Below are 22,753 nucleotides of genomic sequence, written 5' to 3'. Positions count from 1 at the left end.
ACAAAATAATTAGCTTTCTGTTTGAAAAGGAAGAGGTGAACAATTATTCATGTAACTATTATTTAAAAAAAGGTTTGTTTTTTTTAAACATATTAGTTATAACTGTAAATATGAGGTGACCATTTGGTATGAGAAGGATAATCTGTGAATCAGTCAGAAACAACCAATCAGAGCCAGGAGGCGGGTCTTAGCGCTGTCAATCATCCTTTTTCTATGCTGAGCTACAGTTGGTTCAACACAATGCAGGCAGCCATGAATGCTAATGGTAGTTAGCATGCCCACCAATGACAGCAGATAAACTGATTTCCTGTAACATCAAAGAGTTTCACTGCATATACAGGAGCTTGATTGACAGCGCCAAGACCTTCCTCCTGGCCCTGACTGGTTGTTTTTGACACAGAACCAATAGCCATAGTAGCATGTGGAGGAGCTCGACCTTTGACCTCTCATATTATTACACTGTCACAATACAGTAAGTTTAAAATATATGTATTAAGATTTGTTTGGAAATGTTACAGTTGATTTAAGCTCAGGTTTAGTAATACATAGTTCTCATGTAACATCACATATCCAGGAACTTTATAGCTTACAGCCATCTTGGTATGTATCCCTAACTGTCATGAGTTGCTATGACAACAATAAACAAACCACATTCTCCGTCTCGTGCCGGTCGATCCTGACAGCAGCAATTTTGTTGGTTTATCTTTATTTGCTAGTCAAGAGTGTCAACATGCTTTGTTTTTGTTGATCTCGAAGCCATCGTTCTTCTGCACTTTGTGCTGCACTTGCCTACCAAGATGGCGGTTCAGTGGCACAGATTACTTCCGGTTCAGGCTTGTTTTCCTGTCAACACTACGTTCTTCTTCTGAAATGTTGTTAGTTTTACTGCAAATGTAACAAGAAAAAAAAAGTGAGCAGTAATCGGGCCAAATTTGATCCTAAAACGTGATCAATTTGTGTGACAAAAAAGAAAAATCACAAGATTTTGTAACAGGGGGAATGCATTTTCACAGCACTGTGTGTGCTTAACCACAGCATCTTTTTTTTTTTTTTTTTTACCATTTAGATAACGATGAAGGTAAGCGGGTTCAGTGGCGGCATTCTCAGTGGATCTAAACTCCAGAACAAACCCGTTTCTCATCTCCCTTTTCCAACAGAGTCGACAGGCGAAGCGCTCGTGATCTGGTTCAGTCAGAAATATGTGCCAAAGTTCATGACCGGAACGCTGACTATAGCCGACCCGCGTTGAGTCAACACCACTGGAAAAATGAGGCAAGCTCCAATGAGGTCCAAGGTCAAAGGACCAGACCCGGACGATTCTGTCGGGTTCATGTCCAGCAGGTGACAGTTTTCGAGGTACAGTTTGTTCTCCAATGTTAGAAAGATTTACAGCATTTCTGAGAATTACACAAACCAATAACTGGAAATAGCAAATCGAAATAACCAACAATACATCTGCAATTCTCCCCCATTTACATCCAATGATGAAATTATATCAGTTATCAGGACATGGAGAAGAATTAGGAATTAGAATTATGATTAATCTCACAATTCTGACATTTTATTTAATTATTCTGTCTTTTTCTCACAATTTTGCCCAACAACATTTTACATTTCTTTTTTTGCTTTATAACTTTTATTCTAACTTCACAATTCTCTTTAATCTCAGAATTTTAACATTTCATCATTTTCTTATTTTTTTGTAAGTTTTACTTTAATAAAATTTTTATTTTTACGCTTCTTTTTTTTATATCAGAATATTGAATTTAATCCCATAACTTTTACATTAATCTCAAAATTCTCTTTAATCCTAGAATTTTAACATTAATCTTTTTAAATTCTGCCTTTTTAAAATCAGAATGTTGACTTTAATCCCAGATTTTTTAAATTAGGCTCAGAAATCTATATTTAATATAATAATTTCTACACAAATCTGACTATTACGTCTTCTTTCCCTCATACGTTTGACTGTAATATAAGAATTTTTACATTGACTTTATCAATCTCATCAGAATCTTGACTATAATCCCAGCATTTTGATATTAATTTCATTAATCTCTTTTCTCACAATTTTGACTTTAATAGAATTTTCACATTTCTATTTTAAAATCATAATCAAGACTTTAATCCCACAATTTTCCCATTAATCTTATATTCTGTCTTTAATCTAAAGTATTTTATATTAATCTCAAAATTCTGGCTTTGATCCCAGAATTTATAGATTAATCTTTGAATTCTGCCCTTTTTTTAAATCAGAATTTTGACTTAAATCAGAGATTTATTTCATTAGGCTCATTATTCTGTATTAAATCCCATCATTTTTACATTTATCTTTAAATTGTCATTTTTCTCAGAATTCTGGTTTTAATCCCAGAATTATGACGTTAATGTCCGATTTCAATATTTTGTCTCAGAATTCTGACATTTCTCCAAATTTTGACATTAATCTCAGAATTTTGACATTAATCTTGGAATTATTTTCTCAGAATTTGTGAATCAGACTTTTGAAAGACAAAAATTCTGATTTTAATCTCAGAATTTTGAATATTCTTAGTTTCAAAATTCAGACTTTCCACCCGTCAGGGTTCAGAGATTAGAAGCAGATTATTTTTCCTGCTGTGGCCCTAATCCTACTCTGTAGGAATCCTTCTATACTGGATTCTGAACTATATGAATATTTATTTAAAATCATTTTACCAGGAGATACAAAAGGAAGAAAGAAAAACCAGATCAGCTGTTCAGTAACCAAGGATCCCGGTGCGGTTCGGCTCTTTGTTGGTAAATAATTTAATCTTCTTTGTTTGTTTCACGCTGACCTATTTGTCAGCGAGTCTCCAAGTTATTCTTTTCACACAAAACCAAGTAAAACAAATTTAGGCCTTATAGAAAAAATCTTTTCAGTTTGAAATAAATCAAGATTTATTAAAATGACAAATATAAATACAGAAACAATTATAATGCATGGAGAGCTCATCTTGTAAATCTAAAACATTTTACAAACATGAACATAAAAACACATTTCAAACAAAGAAGCAGAGCTTGAATATCTGGGAATTTATACTGTTTAAACCCTTTAGTGAAAGTTAGCTGCCATTTTCAGACATTTCTGTCTGGATGGAATTAAAAAACATATTCAAAAATATTCACTTTTTTGCTTTTAAAAATAAAAATTCAACTTTCATGGCTTTAAAAAACAAGATGTTATTTGAAATGACCCAACGAGGGCAATAAAAATGAGGAGTGTTAAGAAATTTCCTGAGTTTTTCTGTGTTTTAATCTGTTTTTTGTTTTGTTTCAACAGTGCGGTTATTTCATTAAGTTAAACAAAGAAAGGCAAATGCTAAAGCTTAGGCGACATTTTGTCTGAAGAGGCACTTTTAAATTAACATTCACTGCTACAGACTGCACTGTGGAGCCGTAGTTCTGCTGGAAACGCTGCTTATTGTGACCAAAACCGGAGGATCAATGCAGAAATCGCAGCAGCTTAGCGAATGCAAAGCTAAAATCAGTGGCAAATGAGATTAGCTTTGCACAATGATGCGAAACAATGAAACTTGGAGGCTGACTCTCGCCTCCAGCAACTCCACCGGTCAATAATTAACAAGTTTTATCTGCTTTATCCAGCACAAAACTTCCCTGACTTTGGCTCAGTGCAGATCCTCAACGTGTGATAAGGTAAACTGAGTCATAAATGTGCAGTGGAGGCTCTTTCTACCTATTTTATCTATGAAATGGGTAAAATAAGCAGGATTATTTTATTTTTATGCACAGCACTGTTCAAAGCTTTGCATAAACTCGTTATGAACATGAATGTTGTACAGATTTTGCTTTGTGTGAATCATTATTTTTCAGGGTTTAACTGAAATGTAAAGATACAACCTCACTAATAAGTAGCCTTTTTTATTATTCTGCTAACTTTATGCAATCCACCAGAAGACAGAACCAGGAGAGTTTTGTTTTAAAAGCCTCATGTCAAATTCTCCAAACTTATTTATTGCTATTGTGGTTTAAGTTATATAAAAAGCTTCACCAGAACATCTGGTTTGCTCATTTTTATGTAGAACCACAAAGAAAGAGAGAATGTTTTATAATTAGTCTGAACATTGGTCATTTCTGCTTCTTCATATTTCAACTGTCCTAAAATATTTGAACTTGAATGCGGCCGGCGTGTTAGGGTGACGGCAAACAGAAAACACAGGAAGAGTACATGTCCACCAAAAATTCTCTAATCTCAGAAAGTTTCTAGAAAAATCTTGGAAATGTCTCAGTCTCAAATTTACTTCAAAAAAACTACAAACGTTTGCATTTAATCTCATAAAATTTCTAGAAAATAATCTTGGAAATTTCTGAGTTTCAGGAGTCAAAGATTTGCTAGAAAAATCTCCGAATTTTTAAAATTAATTTCAATATTTCTAGAACAGTGAAAATTTCTGAGTTTCCAATTTGCTATAAAAAATTTTTTTTGATTGATTTCAGAAATTTCTGACTTTCAAAAGTAGAAAAAATAAAAAATGTTGAGATTCATCTAAAATTTTCTAGAATAAATCTTGGAAATTTCTGGGTTTCAAAAGTTGAAAATTTCTTGCAAAAATCTCAGAAATTTTTAAATTGACATCAAGATTTCTAGAAAAATCTTGGAAATCTCAGTGTGAAAAATTGAAAATTTGCTAGAAAAAAACAACTTTTCAAAATCTATAGAATTTCTCAGATTAACCTAAAAATTAACCTAAGGATTAAAATAAAATAAAAAATTCTAGCAAATTTTCAACTATTGGAGCTCACAAACGTCCTTGCTCTTTCTAGAACATTTCTGAAACTGATATCAAAATTCTTGAGTTTTTGTTCCATCTCCAGTTGCTCTATTGAGTCGTCGTAGAAACATAGATGCTGATGACAGGATTTTGTTTTTGCAGTCTAATGAAGAATGCTCCCATTGTTTTAAATGTAAACATAACACTGAAATAAAGGCACATTTTATTAAGCTACATGTCTTTACCTTCTCCCTCCTCTGTTACTTCTGCAGGTAGAAGGGGCTGTCGAAGCCGCTGTCCTGCTGCCGCTGCCTCAGCTCAGAGAACAGCGGCCTGGAGAAAACGTCGCCGTCCGAGCCGGGGATCGGCTCTCTGGCCAGACTCTTCTTTGCTTTCTTGTTTTCAGTCTGAGGTAATTGCTTGGGGATTTCCTTGTTCACTGTTAGGTCAGAATCGTCCGGAGCGGCGCCCCCTAGTGCTCCTATGTCGGCATCAGAAGCTGAATTTGCCGAAAAAGGCCTGAGCGGTTCGGCTTTCCGCCGCGGTCTGGCTGCGTTTGGGCCGCTGTCCGAGTCGTTGCTGGTCAGGCTCCAGTCGGTCTGCTTCTCCTCTCTGACTGGAGCCTCCTGGATGAGGAGCGGCCGGCTCTGCCGCCCCACCTCTGCCTTGCTGGAGTCGCCTCTTTGCAAAAACCACTCGGCGCTTTTCCTCCTTGCAGACAAACCAGCGAAACCCACGTGGGATTGGGAAGGTTTGTGAGGGAAAGAGTTCGTATCGAAGGTTTGTGGCTTCGTCACGAAGCCGTCCTCAGAGTCCTGGTGGGTTAAATGTTTGGTCCTAAATGCTGCGGTTGATTTGGGGCCTGAATCAGCAGAAACCTTTTCCCTTTGGGGTTGCTGCTCTGGTCTCACATCAAGAAGTTCATTTAGCGTCGTCAGGTTGCTACGGAAACCTGAACTTCTAGCTGGAACGCCAACAACGGCGCCGGAAGATTCCCCCGTCGAACAACCTGCTGATGGAAAACAGACTGAGATGATACAAAATCATTCTCCGATAATGAGATTTTAGTTTTGTGCTCCTGTGAGAATTAAATCTTTTAGGGCCTCTGTCACTTTAAATCCAAATAAGCTGCTTCTGGCCACGCCCCCTCAACTCAATGTTTACATTCACCCGTGAAAATGGCTGCAAAAAGATGCACAATTAAACAATCGTACATCTTTGAAAAGCAGAAGCAGAGCCTCCTGCACAACCAATAAGAATGCAGCAAGTGGTTTCTGGATGGTAAGTCAACAACAAAACACTTGTCTCTTCCTGCAGCCATTATGCAGCAGTAAAACCAGCTGACAAAATGTGCTGGGGCTCCTCTGGGGTTGCTAGGTGACAGGCGGAGCACTGCTCGAGTTGCTAGGCAACGGCGCAGTGCCCATGGAATGTGACTCAACAATCAGCAGGTTTTTGAAACGGCCAAAAAACATAAAACTTATTGCCAAAAAACCACCAGATGTTATTTGTTTTTTTTAACTCTTTGGAAGTTTCCAGAAGCAGTTGAGACCCCAAGTAGAAATATAAAAACAGGTAAAATGTGAATTTTGTTTGATAAGTCCCTTTTAAGCAGTTTTCCTCATATAGGACTTACTTGGTAGAGAGTAATTATTTCCAGAGTTACTCTTTACTGGGGTCTCCAGCACTTTAGCCATGGCTGCCAGCTTGCTTGCAGCACTCATTATTTTCTTCTCAGCACTGCAGAAGGTAGGAAGATCAATACAATTAACCGGAGGAGCAATACTGCAGCAAGCGAACAAGTTCGGGACAATTAAAGCCTCTTGCCCTGTGGCTTTCCCCCCGTCCTCCAGTAACTCCTGCAGACAGGTCAGATAATAGCGCCGCATCTTCCTGGCCGTGTCCTGCCTCTCTCTCTGCACCTCGCTGCGGATCATCTCCGCCGCGCGCTCTCGACTCTCCTGCAGGTAGCGCAGCATGTCCCCTAGCAGAAACACGCAGTCGGATTTGTTTGTTTGTTGCTGCGAACACGGGGGAAGTTTCTGTGTGTCTAAGTCAACACCAACCTCTGATCTTTTCCACGGTGACGAGGTATTGCTGCTTCATCTCTTCCAGGCCTCGCTGAAGATGTTGTTGGTGATACGAACTTCTAAGAAGAAAAAATAAGCTTAAAAAGGATTTACAAGATTTACGGCTTTAAACTTCAGTTTTAAACGTCTGCACACTTCAATCCCACACCTGGTCTTTGTCATTCTGTTTGTTCAAAACTCAAAAATACTTCAAATAAACAAATATATTTACACTTAATAGTTAATTTGAACCCTTAAAGAAGGCTCGACAAATACTGCTAGGGGGTTTTATTAAGTTATCCAGCCTGTTTTGATAAAATTAACTTAAATTAATAGATTCTTCAATATTTACAGGGAAAACATAGATAAAATAATTCATAATAATATTATGGATGGATGGATGTGAACAACAAACCCTGAAGATTCATTAGCTCTCTTCACTTCCTCCAGCTGCTGCAGATGTTCCTCTTTCAGCTTCTGTATGCTGCTTTCATGCTCATCTACATTTTAGGGAAAAATAAATAAACAACAGAGGTGCAGAGTCATTGTGGGTTCAGGGTTTTATGACAAAAGTTTAAATCGAACACTTAAATGTACCTCGAAGCCGCTGCATGGCCGTTTTGTGCTCACGGATGCGATGCTGAAGTTGTCGACAGGCTTTCTCTAAATGTCTCTGGAGCTCCTGATTCTTCTTCTGCAGCTTTCCCAAACTCTCAGTGCATCCCTTCCTGCAGCCAGACTGCTCCTTCCTCTGAGCAAAAGAGCCTGGAGACAACAGGCAATCATGACAGAAATTTAAAAAGTGCAAAATAATACAACATTTTACGTCCAAGTGCAATGCACACCTTGAATTTTGTTGATTTCTCTTGTGTGTTTCTCTTGCGTCTCTTTTAGGATGCAGCTCAGCTTTTCTTCGCTCATCTGTAAAAGTAAAAAAGGAAACTTTTCTTTTTGAAATAATAAACAGAAATTAACACTTCAGTTTATTGCCAACTTCAAACACTTGGGAGCAATAATTGAAGATAAGTGGGCTTTTCAGAAGATCCCAAAAAAAAAAGGGCAGCAGAGACTTAGAGACTTTCTAAGGAAGCTAGATATTTTTAGTGTAAATAGAAAACTCTTTTATTGGTCTTTCAACAAATTTGTTTTAACTTTTTCTATGGTTGCCTGGTCTGGAAATGTGAGAGTTCAGAATAAAAACTCCCTTTAAATAAAATTCATTTTTTGAATAAAAAAAAAATTACAATTTATTCCCTAAAATGGAATAACATAGCATTCTTTTCATGCGCACTTGATCATTTGTAGCAAAGCTTGTGGAGCTAAAAACAAATACTATTCTGTTTTTTTTTTCTTCCAATTAATAATTAGACGTCAAAATGTGCTTAATAGGAGGTTTTTCTTTTCTTTACAAAATTTGAACCAGTTGAAGGTAAAACTATGCCACTTGAGGAGGTTTGACAAGGACATATTTACAAACAAAGAAGGTTTTTCCTCCTAAATGCAAAATGTTTATAATTTTATAGTTTTTACTGAATTACTGCTCTGACTGGGTTGTTCTTTCAGGAATTTGCCTTTTTTTAGTCTCTGTTAACAATTAATCAATTACTAAATTAGTTGACGATTGTTGTCATCATTGATTAATTGCGATTAATCGTTTCAGCCCTAGTGCTTTTGTGTACAAACATCAGAAAAATTTTAACAAATTAACAAAAACCTACTTTCTTCCACTCCTTCTTGGCCTCTGTTACCGCTCTGTTCATCATGTCTCTGCACGATGTTTCAATGATGTTTGTGATTGTAGTTTCTGACGGGGATCCACTGGTTCTTCTGCTGTCCTCAGCCTCCTGACGCTCCGTTTCAGCAGGCCTGAGAAGCCGTGAAGAGGCCTGGGCCAGTGCCGTCTGAAGTTCTAATACAAACTTCTCCTTCTTCTGCTGTCTTTCAGCCAGCTCCTTCTCTTCATACTGGCACCTCCACTCTTCTTCTTGTGTCCTCAGAGTCTGCTGAAGCTTGGCCTCCAGCTGCAACCGCAGCTCCTTCCTCTGGAGGTCAGCGTCTTCTCTGGCTTCCTGCACAGCCTGCTCCAGGTTTTTGCACTGCTCTTGCAGCTTGGTTTGGTAGGTTTGCTCGTTTCGGGCCTGGATGATGGAGATCTCCTGCTGTTTGTCTCTGAACCATGCGGCTCGGGCTGCAGCCAGCTCCGCTTTCAGCAGGGCGGCTTGCTCTCTGCTGGCTTGCTCCAGCTGGCTCTTGAGAGCTGCCAGCTCCTCCTGAAGGTCCACCGCTTTTTGCTGCTCCACTTGGTTTTTCCGCCACTCTTCCTCTGCTTCCTGCAAGGCCTGGGATACCTGAAAATGTATTTTAAAAATTAAATATTAAAAATATGAAAAGAGGAGGATAATCGGCAGCAACAGTAATTACAAAACTAACTAGGGCTGAAGCAATTAATTTGATTAATAATGATGAAATTAGCCATCGATTAATCGTTAACTGGAGTATACAAACTCAAAAAAAGAACATTTGCTGATAAATACAACCAGGTGGTTTTCTTTGCATTACTCACTTCTCTTTACAAAGGCTGAAACAATTAATTGGATTAATCGATTACTGAAATAATTGCCAACTAATTTAGTAATCGATTAATCTGGAGTAACTGGAGTGTACAGATTTTTTTTATTTTTTTAAAGGCCATTTGCTGGAAGAAAAACTCAGTCTGAGCAGTAACTAAGCCAAAACTGGAGATTTTGCAATAAAGATAGAAAAAAACAACTTTATAAATATGTTCTACCCAAGAACTCCTGAGATAGCAAAGATTTAACTTCCCCTTGTTCACATTCAGTGAAAAAAATTGGCTAATTCTTAATTTCATTAATCAAAACAAATTAAGAATTAGCAATTCTTAACCGTTAAGTAAGAATTGCTAATTCTTAATTATCAATTAATTAATCAACCTGATATTGGTTAATATCAGGTTTATCAAAAGAACAACCTTATATTGTGTTGATGTTAAACAGAAAGGTCTGAGTATTACAAAAGTATTTGTTTTTGCCACAACTGATTAAGCGCTCACTAAAATGTTTATCTTGTTATTTAAATAAGGAATTGAATTGTTTATTTGCATATTTTAATGTATTTTTAATATTGTATAAAACGGGCTTAAGTGATTTGATAAAAAATCCAAAATGTGCCAATTTTTAAAAATCAGATTAATTGATTAATCGTCATAATAATCAATTAGTTGCAACCCTAAAAGTAACAAGTTTCTCCTACTTTTTCCTTTGTGATTTCTTCTTGCAGCTCTTCCCATTTCTCCGTTTCTCTTTGGAGTAAAGTTTGGTATTCTGGTAATGAAGACAGATCCTCGATCCAGCGGCTGTAGGCTCGGGTTACAGCCCCTTCAACCTGAAACACAAATCTGTGCTTAGTCTACCACTAAGCTTTATCATTTAAATAATAGCTAAACAAGTAAGGATAACAGTTTATAGGATTAATGTTGAGAACAATCTACAAATGAATCCCTGCTGGTGTAAAATAAAGCTTATTCGCTATGTACTAGCTTAAAAAACTCACCTGCTTGGCCATGTCGTTCAGGTGTTTCTCTTCCAACTCTCTCTGGATTTGTTTCCTGGCTTCCGCCACAGCTTTGCGTTGCACTTTGTCAGCTTCCAGTTGCAGCTGCTGCTTCTGGGCAGCGAGCCTGGAGTCCAGCTCCTCAGCAGAAATTGCCCGACCGCTGGCAATTTCTGTTTGGCAGCTCACCTCAGCAGCGTTTCTCTCTTTCTTTGCCTCCTCAAGCTTCTGAACCCACGTCTTCTCTCTCTGCACCCCAACAGAACAAAACATACTGAATTCAGTCAGAATAGGTAGGTGAGCCTCTTGTATTTAATAAGTCAAATAGGGCTGCAACTAACGATTATCTTTGTAATCAATTATTTTTGACAATTAATCGATTAATCGGATAACAAAACTGGCAGATTTTTCATGGGAAGACTTAAAAAAACATTAGAAATATATTAAAAGACTCAAATAAATAATTCAATTACTTTATTAGATAAGAAAATAAAAATTGTATTGCCTAAAATCCAATGACATAACACGCCTTTAGTTTATGCTTGGTTATTTGTAGCTAACAATGCATCAACAGATAAAAAAAATACCTGGGTTTAACCCAGTGTATTATAAGCCTGGCGGGCCACCAGGCTAAACATTGCTTATTTAGTTAAGTCCTTTTAAAATGTTTGCATTTTTTAAGACTTTATAGTTGGTGTTCAGGTATTAATCTTCCAATCTTTCAATAACACATGATTATCAAGTGATATTTTCAATTTTTCTGCAAACTTTAAACATTTTTAACTCAAAAACATGACGGGCCGCTGCATGAATGACTTCCCTGCCACCCAACCACCTGATAGAACAACCACCACTCTGACTGTGTTGTTCTATCAGGAAATGGTCTTTTTTTAAACCTATGTACTCCAGTTAGGGATTAATCAATTACTAAATTAGTTGACGATTATTTCAATAAACGATTAATCACAATTAATCGTTTCAGACCTTTTGAAGTTCCTTCTTCCATTTGGCTTCAGTGGAAGCAACATGGCAGCTCACTTCCTGCTGGATTTCAGCCTCTTTCTCTTTGGTCCAGTCTTCTTTAAGCTTCAGCATGGCAGCCTGATGCTGAGCCTCCTGTTCACCCTTCAGCTTCTCCAAAGCTTCACTGCTCTTTTCTTCCTGTTTCTTCTGCCGAGTTTCCTCCAGGAAACACTTCTCTTTGCACACAGAGATGTAACATTCCTGCACGGCCAACATCTTATCGCTGACCTCTGACAGCTGGTTTCTGTGGAGGAAGTTGAAACAGGTGCATTAAGCGATATGTAAAGGAGAACAGATTTCAGTTTTAGGGACAGAGACTTACTGCAGCTGCTGAATCTCCTGCTGGTGCTGTGCAGTCAGCTGCTCCACCTCCGCGTTGTGTTCTAGAAGGAGTTCTGTTCTGACCCGGTTCACCACATCATCTCTATACTGCTGATTTATCCGCTCAGTCCTAAAAAAAAAACATGCAAATGATTTATAAATATCAGGGCTGCAGCTAACGATTGCTTTAGTAATCGATTATTCTTACGATTAATCAGATAGAAATAATTTGTATTAGAAGTACTTTGAGAGATGCAAATAAACAAATGATTCAATTATTTTTTTAAATAATGAACATATTTTATTGCCTGAAATGCAACAACATAACATTCCTTTAGTGCATGCTTGATCATTTTTTGGATTAACTGATCAATAATTGGAGGAGTAGTTTTGGGTAGAATATATTTACAAACAAATGTTTCTTTTTTATCTTAAATACTAAAACTGCAAAACTATTTTGCAGTTTTAGCTTAATTCCTGCTCTGACTCTGACTAATTGCCTTAGTAAATGATTAATCGATTACTAAATTAGTTGACGATTATTTAAATAATCGATTAATCACGATTAATTGTTTTAGCAGATAAATAAATAAACCCATCTTGTCTTGGGTCTTACCTCTGAGTAGCTTCTTGCTTTTCTTGGTCCAGTTCTTGGATCATTTCTCTCATTTTGGTGCACAGCTCAGAGTTGGCAGATTTCAGCTTTTCCTCGTTCTGTTTCAGCTCTTTATTCTTCTTTTCAAGCATCTACAGGTTGACAATAAAACAGACTTAACATTTTGTCCTAAATAAACCAAAAGAAGGTAAAGAAAATGGACAAAACTCAACCTCCACTTGTTCCAGCAGGTGTGTCTCTTTCTGTGATCTCAACTCTTTCTGAGTGCCTTCAGTCGTGTCCAGATGTTTCATCTGGCTGGTTTCTCTGGCCTGAGGAGCAAAAGTTATTTATTTCAGAACAAGGATAACTTCAGTTAGTCACGAGTCTTCCAGGACCATTTGCAGTGTAAAACTGTTTATTTGAAATGTTTTAAGTTTTTCATGAGATAGACCAGGAGTCAGGAACCGTTTGAATTCCAAAAGGCCTTTTTGCTACAAAAGGATGTCTACTCACAAATAATAATTAAAATTAACTCAATGATTTCCATTTGCATGATTTCTCCTTTCTCTCTATATATCAAAAAGTGGATTTCAAAGGTTTGCAGTCTGGTGCTTTGGTCTCAACTAGCCCTTTTTTGAAGATTAATTTTGTTCAAATATACAGACTCAGAGGGACTAAATACAAATATTGTAAAAAAAAAAAATAAATAAAACAACTGCTTCCATTCCACTTCATTATTATGCACGACTCTGTTGGTCTATCATGTAAAATCTCTTTGAAATACACTGATTGAGGTCAATACAGGATCAGGAGCTGGTAAATGTAAGTTAATCTTTAAAAGCATCCACCAGGGGGAGCACTTACTGCAGAGCAGAGCTGCGCCTCCTCCAGCTGGGCCTCCAGCTCTCCCACTCGACCCTCAGCGAGCCGCAGCTCCTCCTGCAGCTGGTTGATCTTCTGCCTCTTTCCCTTTAAACATCCCAGGCAGCGCTGCATTTCCACACGCAGCAGCCTCAACGCTTCCTCTTTGGGCAGCTTTGAGTCGGACAGGTGATTCATGGTGGTGCTGAACAGGGAAAGAGAAAACTGTAAGTTTCATGAGTACCAACAGAAGTGATCTGGTGTTACATCTGCAGGGTTCGTTCACGTTTCGACAGTAAAATTTAAGAATTCTTCAAGGTAAGTTTAGTGAATATTATATTTATTGAATATTCTGTCAGAAGTATTATCTACTGATATTGATCAGTAGATAAATTGTCCATCACAATTTATATTGCTATTGATTTATTTTTCAGCCCTAAGCCAAACCTTTACCTCAATTACACAGATCAATAAATCATTTAATATTTATTAGTACTTATTAGTATTTATTAGTGATAAATGACCTTTAAGCTCAAATTTAATACAAAAAGAAAGTTACTGCATATACAGTATATATATACAGTATATATACAGTATATATATATACTGTATATATATATATATATATATATAATTCTTGATAAATTTTCTGGCATTTAGCAAATACAACTAATTTTGGAAATAAACAAGTGAAGTTTAGTTTCATATAACTTCAGACAGTCATAAAAAATATCTATTTTTAGTAGATGTTTGAAAATACCAGGTTTCAACTGTAAATGATGTTTTCCTAATTTAGCTTTTAGTCAAATGTTTATTACAAAACTGCAGTTTGAATATCAAGCACTTTACTTGAAATTCAAGTAATTTTAACAGATCTCAGGAAACCCTGTGTTAACCTCTGAGGCAGAGTGAAATCCCAACGATCGCAGCCTACCTGTGAACTGTTCCATTTTTCCTGTCGGGTTTCTTTAATCCCAGATCCATGCAGGATTCAGACAGTTGGTTCTCCCAGTCGTTACTGAGGTCAAACGCTATAACGCCGTGTTTCAGTGCAGATTCATACAGCGTAATCTGCTCCTTCAGTTCAGCCATATCCTCCTTTCAGGTGAACAAAAAAAGGTTTAGGTTGACAAGTTTACACAGCCCTGTCTTTGGAGAACTTTTAACAGTAATTTAGTTGTAATAAAATAAAATAAATGGAAAGCAAACCTGTAAAACTTTGTTTAGGTTTTCACTCAGCGTCTTGGCTGACTGAGCTTGTTGTAGTTTGATCTGCATTTGACTCATTTCCTGAACAGAATCTGAAGAGAAACAAGCAAAATTACTCAACAACTAAAGCAAATGAGTAACCAACCACATTTGGTTCAGCAAAATCTTGTGATTTTTAATATAGACAGCACTGTGACAAAGTATTTACTCATTTTTTTAATGTTTCAGACAACAACATTGATGTTTCCAGTAACTAGCAATAAGTCTTTTAAGCTGGTCTGTATAAATTTTGCCCCGCTTTTTTTCCCAGAATTGAATTAACGTGGCTGCAACTAACGATTATTTCTGACAACTAATCAATTAGTTCCATTAAAAATTTACACATTCTACAAATTTTCCATTCATCCCCTTATTACATCTTTTAAATGCATTAAAAGATGCAAATAAACAAATAATTAAATTCCCTTTTTAAAGAAAAAAACATTTTATAGCTTAAAATCCAATAACATTTAGCAAACTCTTGATTATTTGAAGCAAATGATGCATTTACAGCGGGAAAAATGTAAAACCCTCAGGCCTTTCTGATTGACTGAACATAAATACAGTGCAAGATTAAACTTTTGATTATTTTTTGGTTCAACCAATTAATAATTGGGGAGCAAAATGAGCTTGTTAGGAGATTTATGTTTTCTTTTTAGAGAACTTGAAACAAGTCGAGACAAAACTATTCCACGTGAGGAGCTCTGGGTAAAACATATTTATAGAGAAAGATGTCTTTTTTTTATCATAAATGCAAAATGTAATATTTTTGTTCAGTTTTGGCTACTGTTAATCATCTGGTTCTTTCAGCAAATGACATTTTTTGGAGTCTTTGTACTCTAGTTAACGATTACACTGCAAAAACACAAAATCTTACCAAATATGTTTGGTCTAGTTTCTAGTGCAGATATCTTTGTAAACCTGAAATAAGACAAACTAAGTTAAAAGTAACGTTTCAACAAGATAACGGAGTTTGTTTTAAGTAAATATGTCCTTAATATTGATGAAAGTGTTCTTGTTTCATTGGCAGATTATTTAGTTTACAACAAGATATTTTCCCATGTTTATAGGTTAACTTATCTGCCTATAGAAATAGTCTGAACCCTCAAAGTTAGTCTCATTTCCAGTGCAGTAAGATGTTGTGTTTTTGCAGTGTATTTCAACTTTGATTCTGAATTTCTCTGGATCAGAGCGTGATGTGTTGGTCTAAGAAGTCTTTTTACCTACTTCATGCTGTCAGACAGGTTTTGTTGAAGTCAGGCAGTAATTAGGCCTGGATGTGGCAACTGACACCAACCTCAGTTTTCATTAAAAAAAATTTAAATCACAGCAAATTCACAATTTAACAAGGAAAGTGAGGCAATGAGTTTTCCTTAATAAGTAAAATCATAATTTGATAACCTCACGTGTTTGTATTTACACGTTAGTTTTGTCTGATATCAAAAGGTATTTGACGATCCTGTCTCAGAAGAACACGAAAGAAATCTGTGACGGTGTAAATAATTTTCCCAGCACATATCTGGACTCTTTACTGACTCGTCTGCAGCAGCTTGGCACATTGCTGCTGACTCTCTTCGAGGCGCTGGCTCAGAGAATTGACGATTCTGGCTCTCTCCAGCTGCTCTTCCTCTCTCTGACGTTCCAGCTGCTGAACTTGCCTCTGCAACGTCTGACTAACATCAATCTAGAAGCAAGAAAGCAAACAAGAGCAACACAAAAACCATACTTATGATGTTTCTGCACAAATTATTGATGGATTAATAGTTCTAAATAAAATTACTCACCTGGTCGTTCAAAGCCTGGGAGGTGGAGTCGAGTTTCTGCTGCAAGGCCAGCAGCGCCGCTTCGTGCTGCTCCTTTATGACGGCGAGGTCTCTGTCATGCTGCTGCCGCGCTCTGGACAGCGTGTCAGAGCGACAAAGCTCCAGCATCTGCTGCTTCATGCTGTCCACTGCAGCATCAGCAACCTTCAGCTTCTTCATGTTCTGCAACACGAAATGCTTCGGCTTTAAACACACGACCTGATTTATTCTCTAAATGATTTCAATGACAGAACATATAAAGCAAAGGAAGGGAGAACATCAGCTTAAATTACTTAATGTACATTATTTCTGCACATAGAATGTATTGTGTTTAACTGCAGTTCATAAATGCTACAACTTTGACATAATTAGCCATTTTACGACAGCATATTAGGGCCACTGCAGATGGAAAAAAAGAGTTAAATTCTGCCCAAAAAACACTCCGAAATTTTGAAAATTAATTTTCTTGAAATCTCACTTTCTTTTAAGATTTTTTCAGAAAATCTCACAAGTTAATCTCTGAATTAGTTCTGAGATCAACTTCAGAAATTTTCTAGATTTCATGGGCTACTGCAGCTGATTTTTCAAGAAGATTTTCTAGATTAAATTAGCAAATAAACTAAGCAATAAGCAGTAAAGATGAAGAAGTGAAACAGCAGCATGCGTCGTCGAAACGTTTACCTCCTGGTCTTTCTCTTTCAGGATCTTGACCTGCTGCTCCAGAGCCTTTAGTTTGTTTTGCATTTGAGCCTCTCCTTTCTTTGCTTCTTCAATCAATCGACTCGACTCCCTGAAACTTACCGCCAGGCCATCTTTTTCATCTGTTAAAAATTACAGCAGACCCTCATGTATGTGGTTATTTTAACATATATTTCATAGTGTGAAGACAAACAAAGTGAAACTAACCCTTGACAATTGCAAACTGATGCTCGATGTATCTCATATTTCGGCGTGAATCTTCCAGTTTCCGCTCCAGGTCTTCAATTTGTCTCTGCTGAGCTTTGTTTAACACCTGCAGCTGGGCGACCTGTTCCCTGTCTGCAGTTTCTGAAACGCCAATAATTTGAATCCCCAAATTATTCAGTTTTAACAAAAGCAGTATTTTTAAAATACTCTGGATTATAAGGCACCTGTTGTTTTTTGATCAAATTAAAGGGTTTTAAGGTCGCCTTATAGTCCAGAAAATATGGTAGACTATCAGTTAGTAAGGCTTTTCAATCCTCAGCATTTCACCAACATTAAAACTTCAAAAAGAAAAAAACAAGACAATAACAACAGTTCTTTAATGTAGCATCAAAACAAAGATTACTGAAACTTACGTTGCGTCGAATCAAGAAATTCCCTCTGTAGCTGTTCGAATTGATCTTTATGCTGAGCACTATGAGGGTTTAACATTTTTGGCTGATGGGCTGGATGCTGAGGGTTATAATTAACCTTGAACTGATTGTTGCCATGGTCACCTGGTCCAGAGTTTAACTTCTGAGGATCAAAACAAAGAAAAACTTTTTATTACACATTTAACAGAACTAAAAACAAAAACTTCAGGATTTCTCCAGACAAAAATGAATAACTCACTTGGAAATGGTTTCTGGTGTTGTGGTCGCCAAGGCACTGCGGATTCCTGTAGCCTCCATCGCCATTATAATCCAGATTGCTTCTGGTGCTTTCAGGGAACAACCGGGGGTCACACTCTGCAGAATAATCCCCGGTCTCTGCATATTCATCTAAGTCCATGTTTGTTCGATTTTCCTGAGCAAAGTGACGACCCTGGGTCCAGCCGGGAGGCAGATTCTGAGGCAGGTGTCCGTTAGCATGGGCAGGTCCATCCTCGTACACATACTCATCATGCGAGCCGTGATCACAGTCGACTTCGTAGGCCTTCAGAGAATCAGTGATAGCGTTATTGATCTGTTTTTCTTTTATTTACTTTGAATATTGGACAGTTATGATCTAATTAGGGCCTCAACCAACAATTATTTTAGAGATGGATTAATCAGATAGCAAAATTGGCAGATTTTTAATTTGTCCACTTATGTCTTTTTCATACAGTATTACAAATACAAGAAAAGAAGCAAATAAATAATTTAGTTCCTTTTTTTTATACAACAAAATGTATTGCCTAAAATGCAAAAACAGATTTGCTTCAGCAAACATTTGACCTTTTTTAGCGAAGGATGAATCTGCAGCTAAAACAAAAACTTCTAACATGTGAACAGCTCAGACCTTTCTTGACTTAACATCAATCCAGTGATCTGTTTTTTATTTGGATTAACCAAGTAATAATTTGATAGCAAAAACAAGACAATAACAACAGTTCTTAAAGGTGCTTAATAGCAGATTTCTATTTACAGAATTTGAATCAGGTGAAGCTAAAACTGTGACCTGTGGAGTTTTGAACTGATTAATCTACTAATATCTCCATATTAAATGCAAAATGTTTGTATTTTTGTACAGTTTTGGCTGAATTACTGCTCTGAGTTTACTGTTTGAGTCTACGCTAGAGTTAACAATAAATCAATTACTAATTTGACGATTATTTGAGTAATTGATTCATCGTGATTCATCGTGATTAATCGTTTCGGTAGTAGATTTAATACGAAGACAAAGTAAGACAACCTGTGTGTGAGAGGTTGGATGCGAATGATCAGACCAATCCTGGTTCCACTTCGTCTGAGGGCTGAGAGAAAACAAAAATCACTCTCAATCACTTCTAAAAATCTCCAGATTGGACTGATGAGTGAACAGAAACACGTGTTACCTGCTGCCGCTGTTTTTATTGCTGTAGGTAGAGCTCTCCAGCTCAGGGGAGGAGTCTCTGCTATCTTCCAGCATGTCATCTGGTAAGTCAGTGAGCAGCTTGTGCAGCTGCAGAGACATGACACATGGAAATTAGTCAGCAAGGTTGCTCAGCAACAAAGTTATAAAGTAACGCAGTGTAAAGAAATAACAGAGATCAACAACGACGTGAGAAACAGCAAGGAGAGGCTGAACTTTGTTTTCTTATAAGTGACAGAAAGTATTTTCTGATCTTCTTATGTGTTTTATGAAAATTCTGAAACTAAACTAAACAATTTATTTGTTTTGAAATGATAGTCGTTCAACAAACTAACCAGAGTTTTTCAAATGTGTACATTTGTACTTGAATCAGTAATAAAATGCCTTATTTACACATTTTTGCACCTTTAAAAATGAAAAGCAGAGAAAGTTTTGTATCAGTAAACAGGCTTCCAGAAACGAGCAGAACCTGCTGGACTTACTTCCCACAAAGACTCCTGAATATTCCTCAAATCCTCAACTGTGTCCACGACCGAAGGAGCCATATCACCACAATAACACATCTAGAAAAAATCCACCGCTTCTATCAATACCACCAACATAGCCTAATATATCTCCGGAGATGACCTCCTGTGTGAAACATGCAAAGTGCGCCCGGCATGTTGTCGGCTTCCTGTGACATCACTGCGTTTCGCTCCCAAAGACCTCCATTGTTCAGAAAAAAAACATATAGCAGGGTTAACTGGAGCAGAAACATTCCAGTTACTGGCAGCAAACGAGGTCCCCTTGACCAGTTTGTGTGTAATAAGTAGATTACAATGAATTGATAAAATAAAATCAACTTGGAGGGAAGCAGTTAGTTTTGAATCTAATTAGTAAGCAGCTAAGCAACATTTCTTCCCTCCTAACTAAAGCTCAAACGGGGTCAAGAGTGGAAAGAAATCGACTTAAACAGAGAAAGTAGGGAGGCCACAGGGCAGAGCGAGTTTCAGCGTGACACACCTGGAAGGAGGCCTCTCCGCCGAGCCAATAATAGCTCAGACACATGGAGTAACAGATTGTGGGTGTGAACAGCGCTAAGTGGAGGTGGGCCCATGAGAGGGTGGCTGTGATTTCTGAAATTCAAACAATGAACACTTTACTGCTTCTACAAACAGCCCAATTCAAACAGAGAACAACCTGACAGATTGATCATCTACCATCACTATCCAACAGCAGTGAAGAGCTCTCCCTGTTAGGCCTGTAGCAATAGATCAATTAATTCATCGCAAAATAAATTAAAACGAGTTGAATCATTTCTATTTGCATGATTTATTATTTTTCTCTTTCTACCAAAAACTGGAGGACAAAAGTCTTCAGTCTAGTGTTTTGGTCAAAACTTTCCCTCAAAATTGTTTGAAGGAAAATTTTGTGTACAGAGACTACATAGGTAATTTTATTTTTTATCTGATGTTTTTTCTATTATTTTTTTTGGATATTTAGAATGTCTTCTAGTTCCAGTGTTAAATATTAGTTAGATTAGATTGTATTACTTGAAAATGGTCTCAAAACAGTAGTATTATCGTTTATCGCAATAACTTCTGGGACAATTTATCATCCAGCAAAACTTATCATGACAGACCAATTTTCACTTTCTCCAGTTGTTCTTTGCACCATTTTATCTCATTTTTATCTCAATACACTTTCATTTTACCAGGACAACCTAACACCTGCCCACACTGCCAAAATCAAAGGTGTTGATGATACCAATGTGTTTGACTAAATGACAGCAGACCCAATGATGCAGATGAACTGAAAGCCATCATTAAGGCAGCCCAGACCTCCTTAAAACCTCAGCAGAGCCACATGGTGACTGGACCGGCTGCACAGATGCAGTAATTCATGCAAAAGAAGCTTCAACAACATGTGGAGTACATTTACTATAAAGTACATGGAAATACTTTATAGTAGGCTGACATTTCTGTTTGAAAAACATTGAAGCAAATTTACGATTGACAGATAGATCCAAAAGGTTTGTACATTAGTTTGATTACATTTTTAAAATAATTTCCTCTAGTATTGCTTTTTTTTTCTATGTGACTAAGAATAGCCAATCCAAAACATTAATTTTGTTATTCTTTAACTCCTTTCTATCTTGGCTGTATGCTTTTGATCAATGCCAATTTGTAAGACCGATTTGTTGCCAAGCTTTAGTTACTGACTGATATCTTGAATACCGCTTCAGGATTGTCTTTTCCATACAACACCATCTGTTTTGGAAAGTCTACCAGTCTCTTTTCCCCAAAGCAACGATGTTGCCAACTCCGTACTTCACAGCAGGAATGGTGCTATAAACCGTTAAAGTTATGACCAGTTATATGATTATATGACCAAATACAAAGTGATCCGACTCAGTTGCACATCCCTGGGATTGCGAATCCAATATTTTTATTTCTAATAACTGCAGTATTTTTCTGTTATAGTAGTATATTATTATTATTACTATTATTGTTGTTATTGTTAATCTTGTTTTTAACATGTTAAAAACTTTTTTGGTATGAACTTTTATACTGATGCTGCTAACTGACTTAAACGTGGAAATGTATAGTCATTTAATGTCATTAAAACAGAATTTAAAAAAAACAATTAGATGCAGTTACCCTATGTATTTAAATATTTAGATCCAAATAAATAACCATGGCACAAAGAGATGAATATTAAGCTGAGGAAACTAGGTCCCCTAACACTGTGACATGCTATGTTTTGTACCTCTTGTTCTCTTGCGTAGTCTTCCTGGTCGTATTCATCTTCCTCATGTTGAGTCTGAATGGCAGCGCTGTCAAAATCAATGGACATGTTGCACTGCCTGCTTGGAAAGAAGAATAAACAGTCTGGTCAGCTCGGTACGCTGCAACAGTGTAGTCAGGCGTTAACTTAAAAGATAAGTAAAATGTATGTTAAATTGAATTTTTGTTGTCACAAGCAGATACGCATATTAGTAACTTACCAAGTGGAGGGGGTAAAAAAGTTGGAAGTTCCTTTTAGTAGCTCATCTAAGATTCTGTTGAGTGCTGACCATGCTACTGTTTACATTTTAAAGCAGCGATTTAGAAAAAAACTTTGTTGCTTTTTTTAATTAACAAAAGCACAAAACCCTTTCATATAGAACGGTATCTGTAGACGTCGATTATTTTTGCTAGTGCAGCGTTTAACAAAACTTTCCGAGCATTTCACCGGGGAGTAAACTCTAAAATCAGAAGCTAACACAAGTTAGCCAGCTAACTAGCCTGTTCAACATACGCGTGACGTCGACTCATCCGCTTTGAAAACTCGCGCGCATTAGCAGCGCCAAACCCCCGCGGATGTAAACAGAAAAAAGGAAAAACGCTGCCCAAAAACCGTATACAGCTTCATGAGGAAGCATAAATACTGTTATTTCACTGGTTTAGTCATGAAAATTCCGTCCACTTAGTCGAACAGACACGCCAAAAATGTTTTAGCTCTCTTTCTAATTCAGGAAAAAGTCTAGGTTAGCAACGTCTCCATAGTAACGGTTTTACTGGAATTATGGGTAGAGTAGTTCTTGGTATGTACTAATGTTCTACTGATAGTTGACTCCAAACACGCTCCGAGAGCGAATAGTTTTATTTTATCATTCCAATTGTTTAGGTAACAGATCTTTTCTTTTCTTATGATCAGTAGTAAGTAACAAACTCCAATAAATCATAAAACTAAAAATATTTGGTTTTTAAAAAA

At 37.0% G+C, this 22,753-nt stretch overlaps 1 protein-coding gene across 5 annotated transcripts; it reads right to left on the bottom strand.

Annotated features, from left to right (window-relative positions):
• Positions 1-4,957: 4,957 nt before the first annotated feature.
• cep152 (centrosomal protein 152) lies at positions 4,958-22,722 on the bottom strand. 5 transcript variants are annotated; one of them, XM_028005265.1, is made up of 27 exons: positions 22,005-22,722; positions 21,767-21,863; positions 19,002-19,108; positions 18,860-18,920; positions 17,819-18,121; positions 17,563-17,722; positions 17,150-17,290; positions 16,925-17,064; positions 16,226-16,426; positions 15,978-16,125; positions 14,403-14,494; positions 14,128-14,291; positions 13,197-13,398; positions 12,563-12,661; positions 12,351-12,481; positions 11,736-11,864; positions 11,375-11,657; positions 10,391-10,639; positions 10,091-10,222; positions 8,539-9,168; positions 7,666-7,741; positions 7,418-7,585; positions 7,236-7,320; positions 6,818-6,900; positions 6,579-6,735; positions 6,388-6,491; positions 4,958-5,760 (listed from the first exon to the last, which is right to left on the bottom strand). In XM_028005265.1, the coding sequence occupies exons 2-27, from the start codon at positions 21,851-21,853 to the stop codon at positions 5,012-5,014; spliced, it is 4,881 nt and encodes a 1,626-aa protein (XP_027861066.1). In that variant the 5' UTR covers positions 21,854-21,863; positions 22,005-22,722; the 3' UTR covers positions 4,958-5,011. The 5 variants fall into 5 exon arrangements, with proteins under 5 accessions (XP_027861066.1, XP_027861057.1, XP_027861049.1 ...); XM_028005256.1 differs by having other exon boundaries at positions 4,958-5,763; positions 21,767-21,866; positions 22,005-22,721; XM_028005248.1 differs by having other exon boundaries at positions 4,958-5,763; positions 22,005-22,721.
• Between the last annotated feature and the right edge of the window lie 31 nt (positions 22,723-22,753).

The sequence above is a fragment of the Xiphophorus couchianus genome, chromosome 2 (genome assembly GCF_001444195.1).
Source record: "Xiphophorus couchianus chromosome 2, X_couchianus-1.0, whole genome shotgun sequence".
NCBI lineage: Eukaryota > Metazoa > Chordata > Actinopteri > Cyprinodontiformes > Poeciliidae > Xiphophorus > Xiphophorus couchianus.
This window is presented reverse-complemented; position numbering and strand designations above follow the sequence as displayed.

Excerpts from the sequence above, each read along its gene's own strand:
- cep152 (XM_028005256.1), bottom strand. The coding sequence starts at position 21,853 with ATGTCCATTGATTTTGACAGCGCTGCCATTCAGACTCAACATGAGGAA. Across the intron at positions 17,723-17,818 it reads ACACCAGAAACCATTTCCAA|AAGTTAAACTCTGGACCAGG; the intron begins GTGAGTTATTCA and ends TTTGATCCTCAG. Across the intron at positions 7,742-8,538 it reads CCAAGAAGGAGTGGAAGAAA|ATGAGCGAAGAAAAGCTGAG; the intron begins GTAGGTTTTTGT and ends TTACTTTTACAG.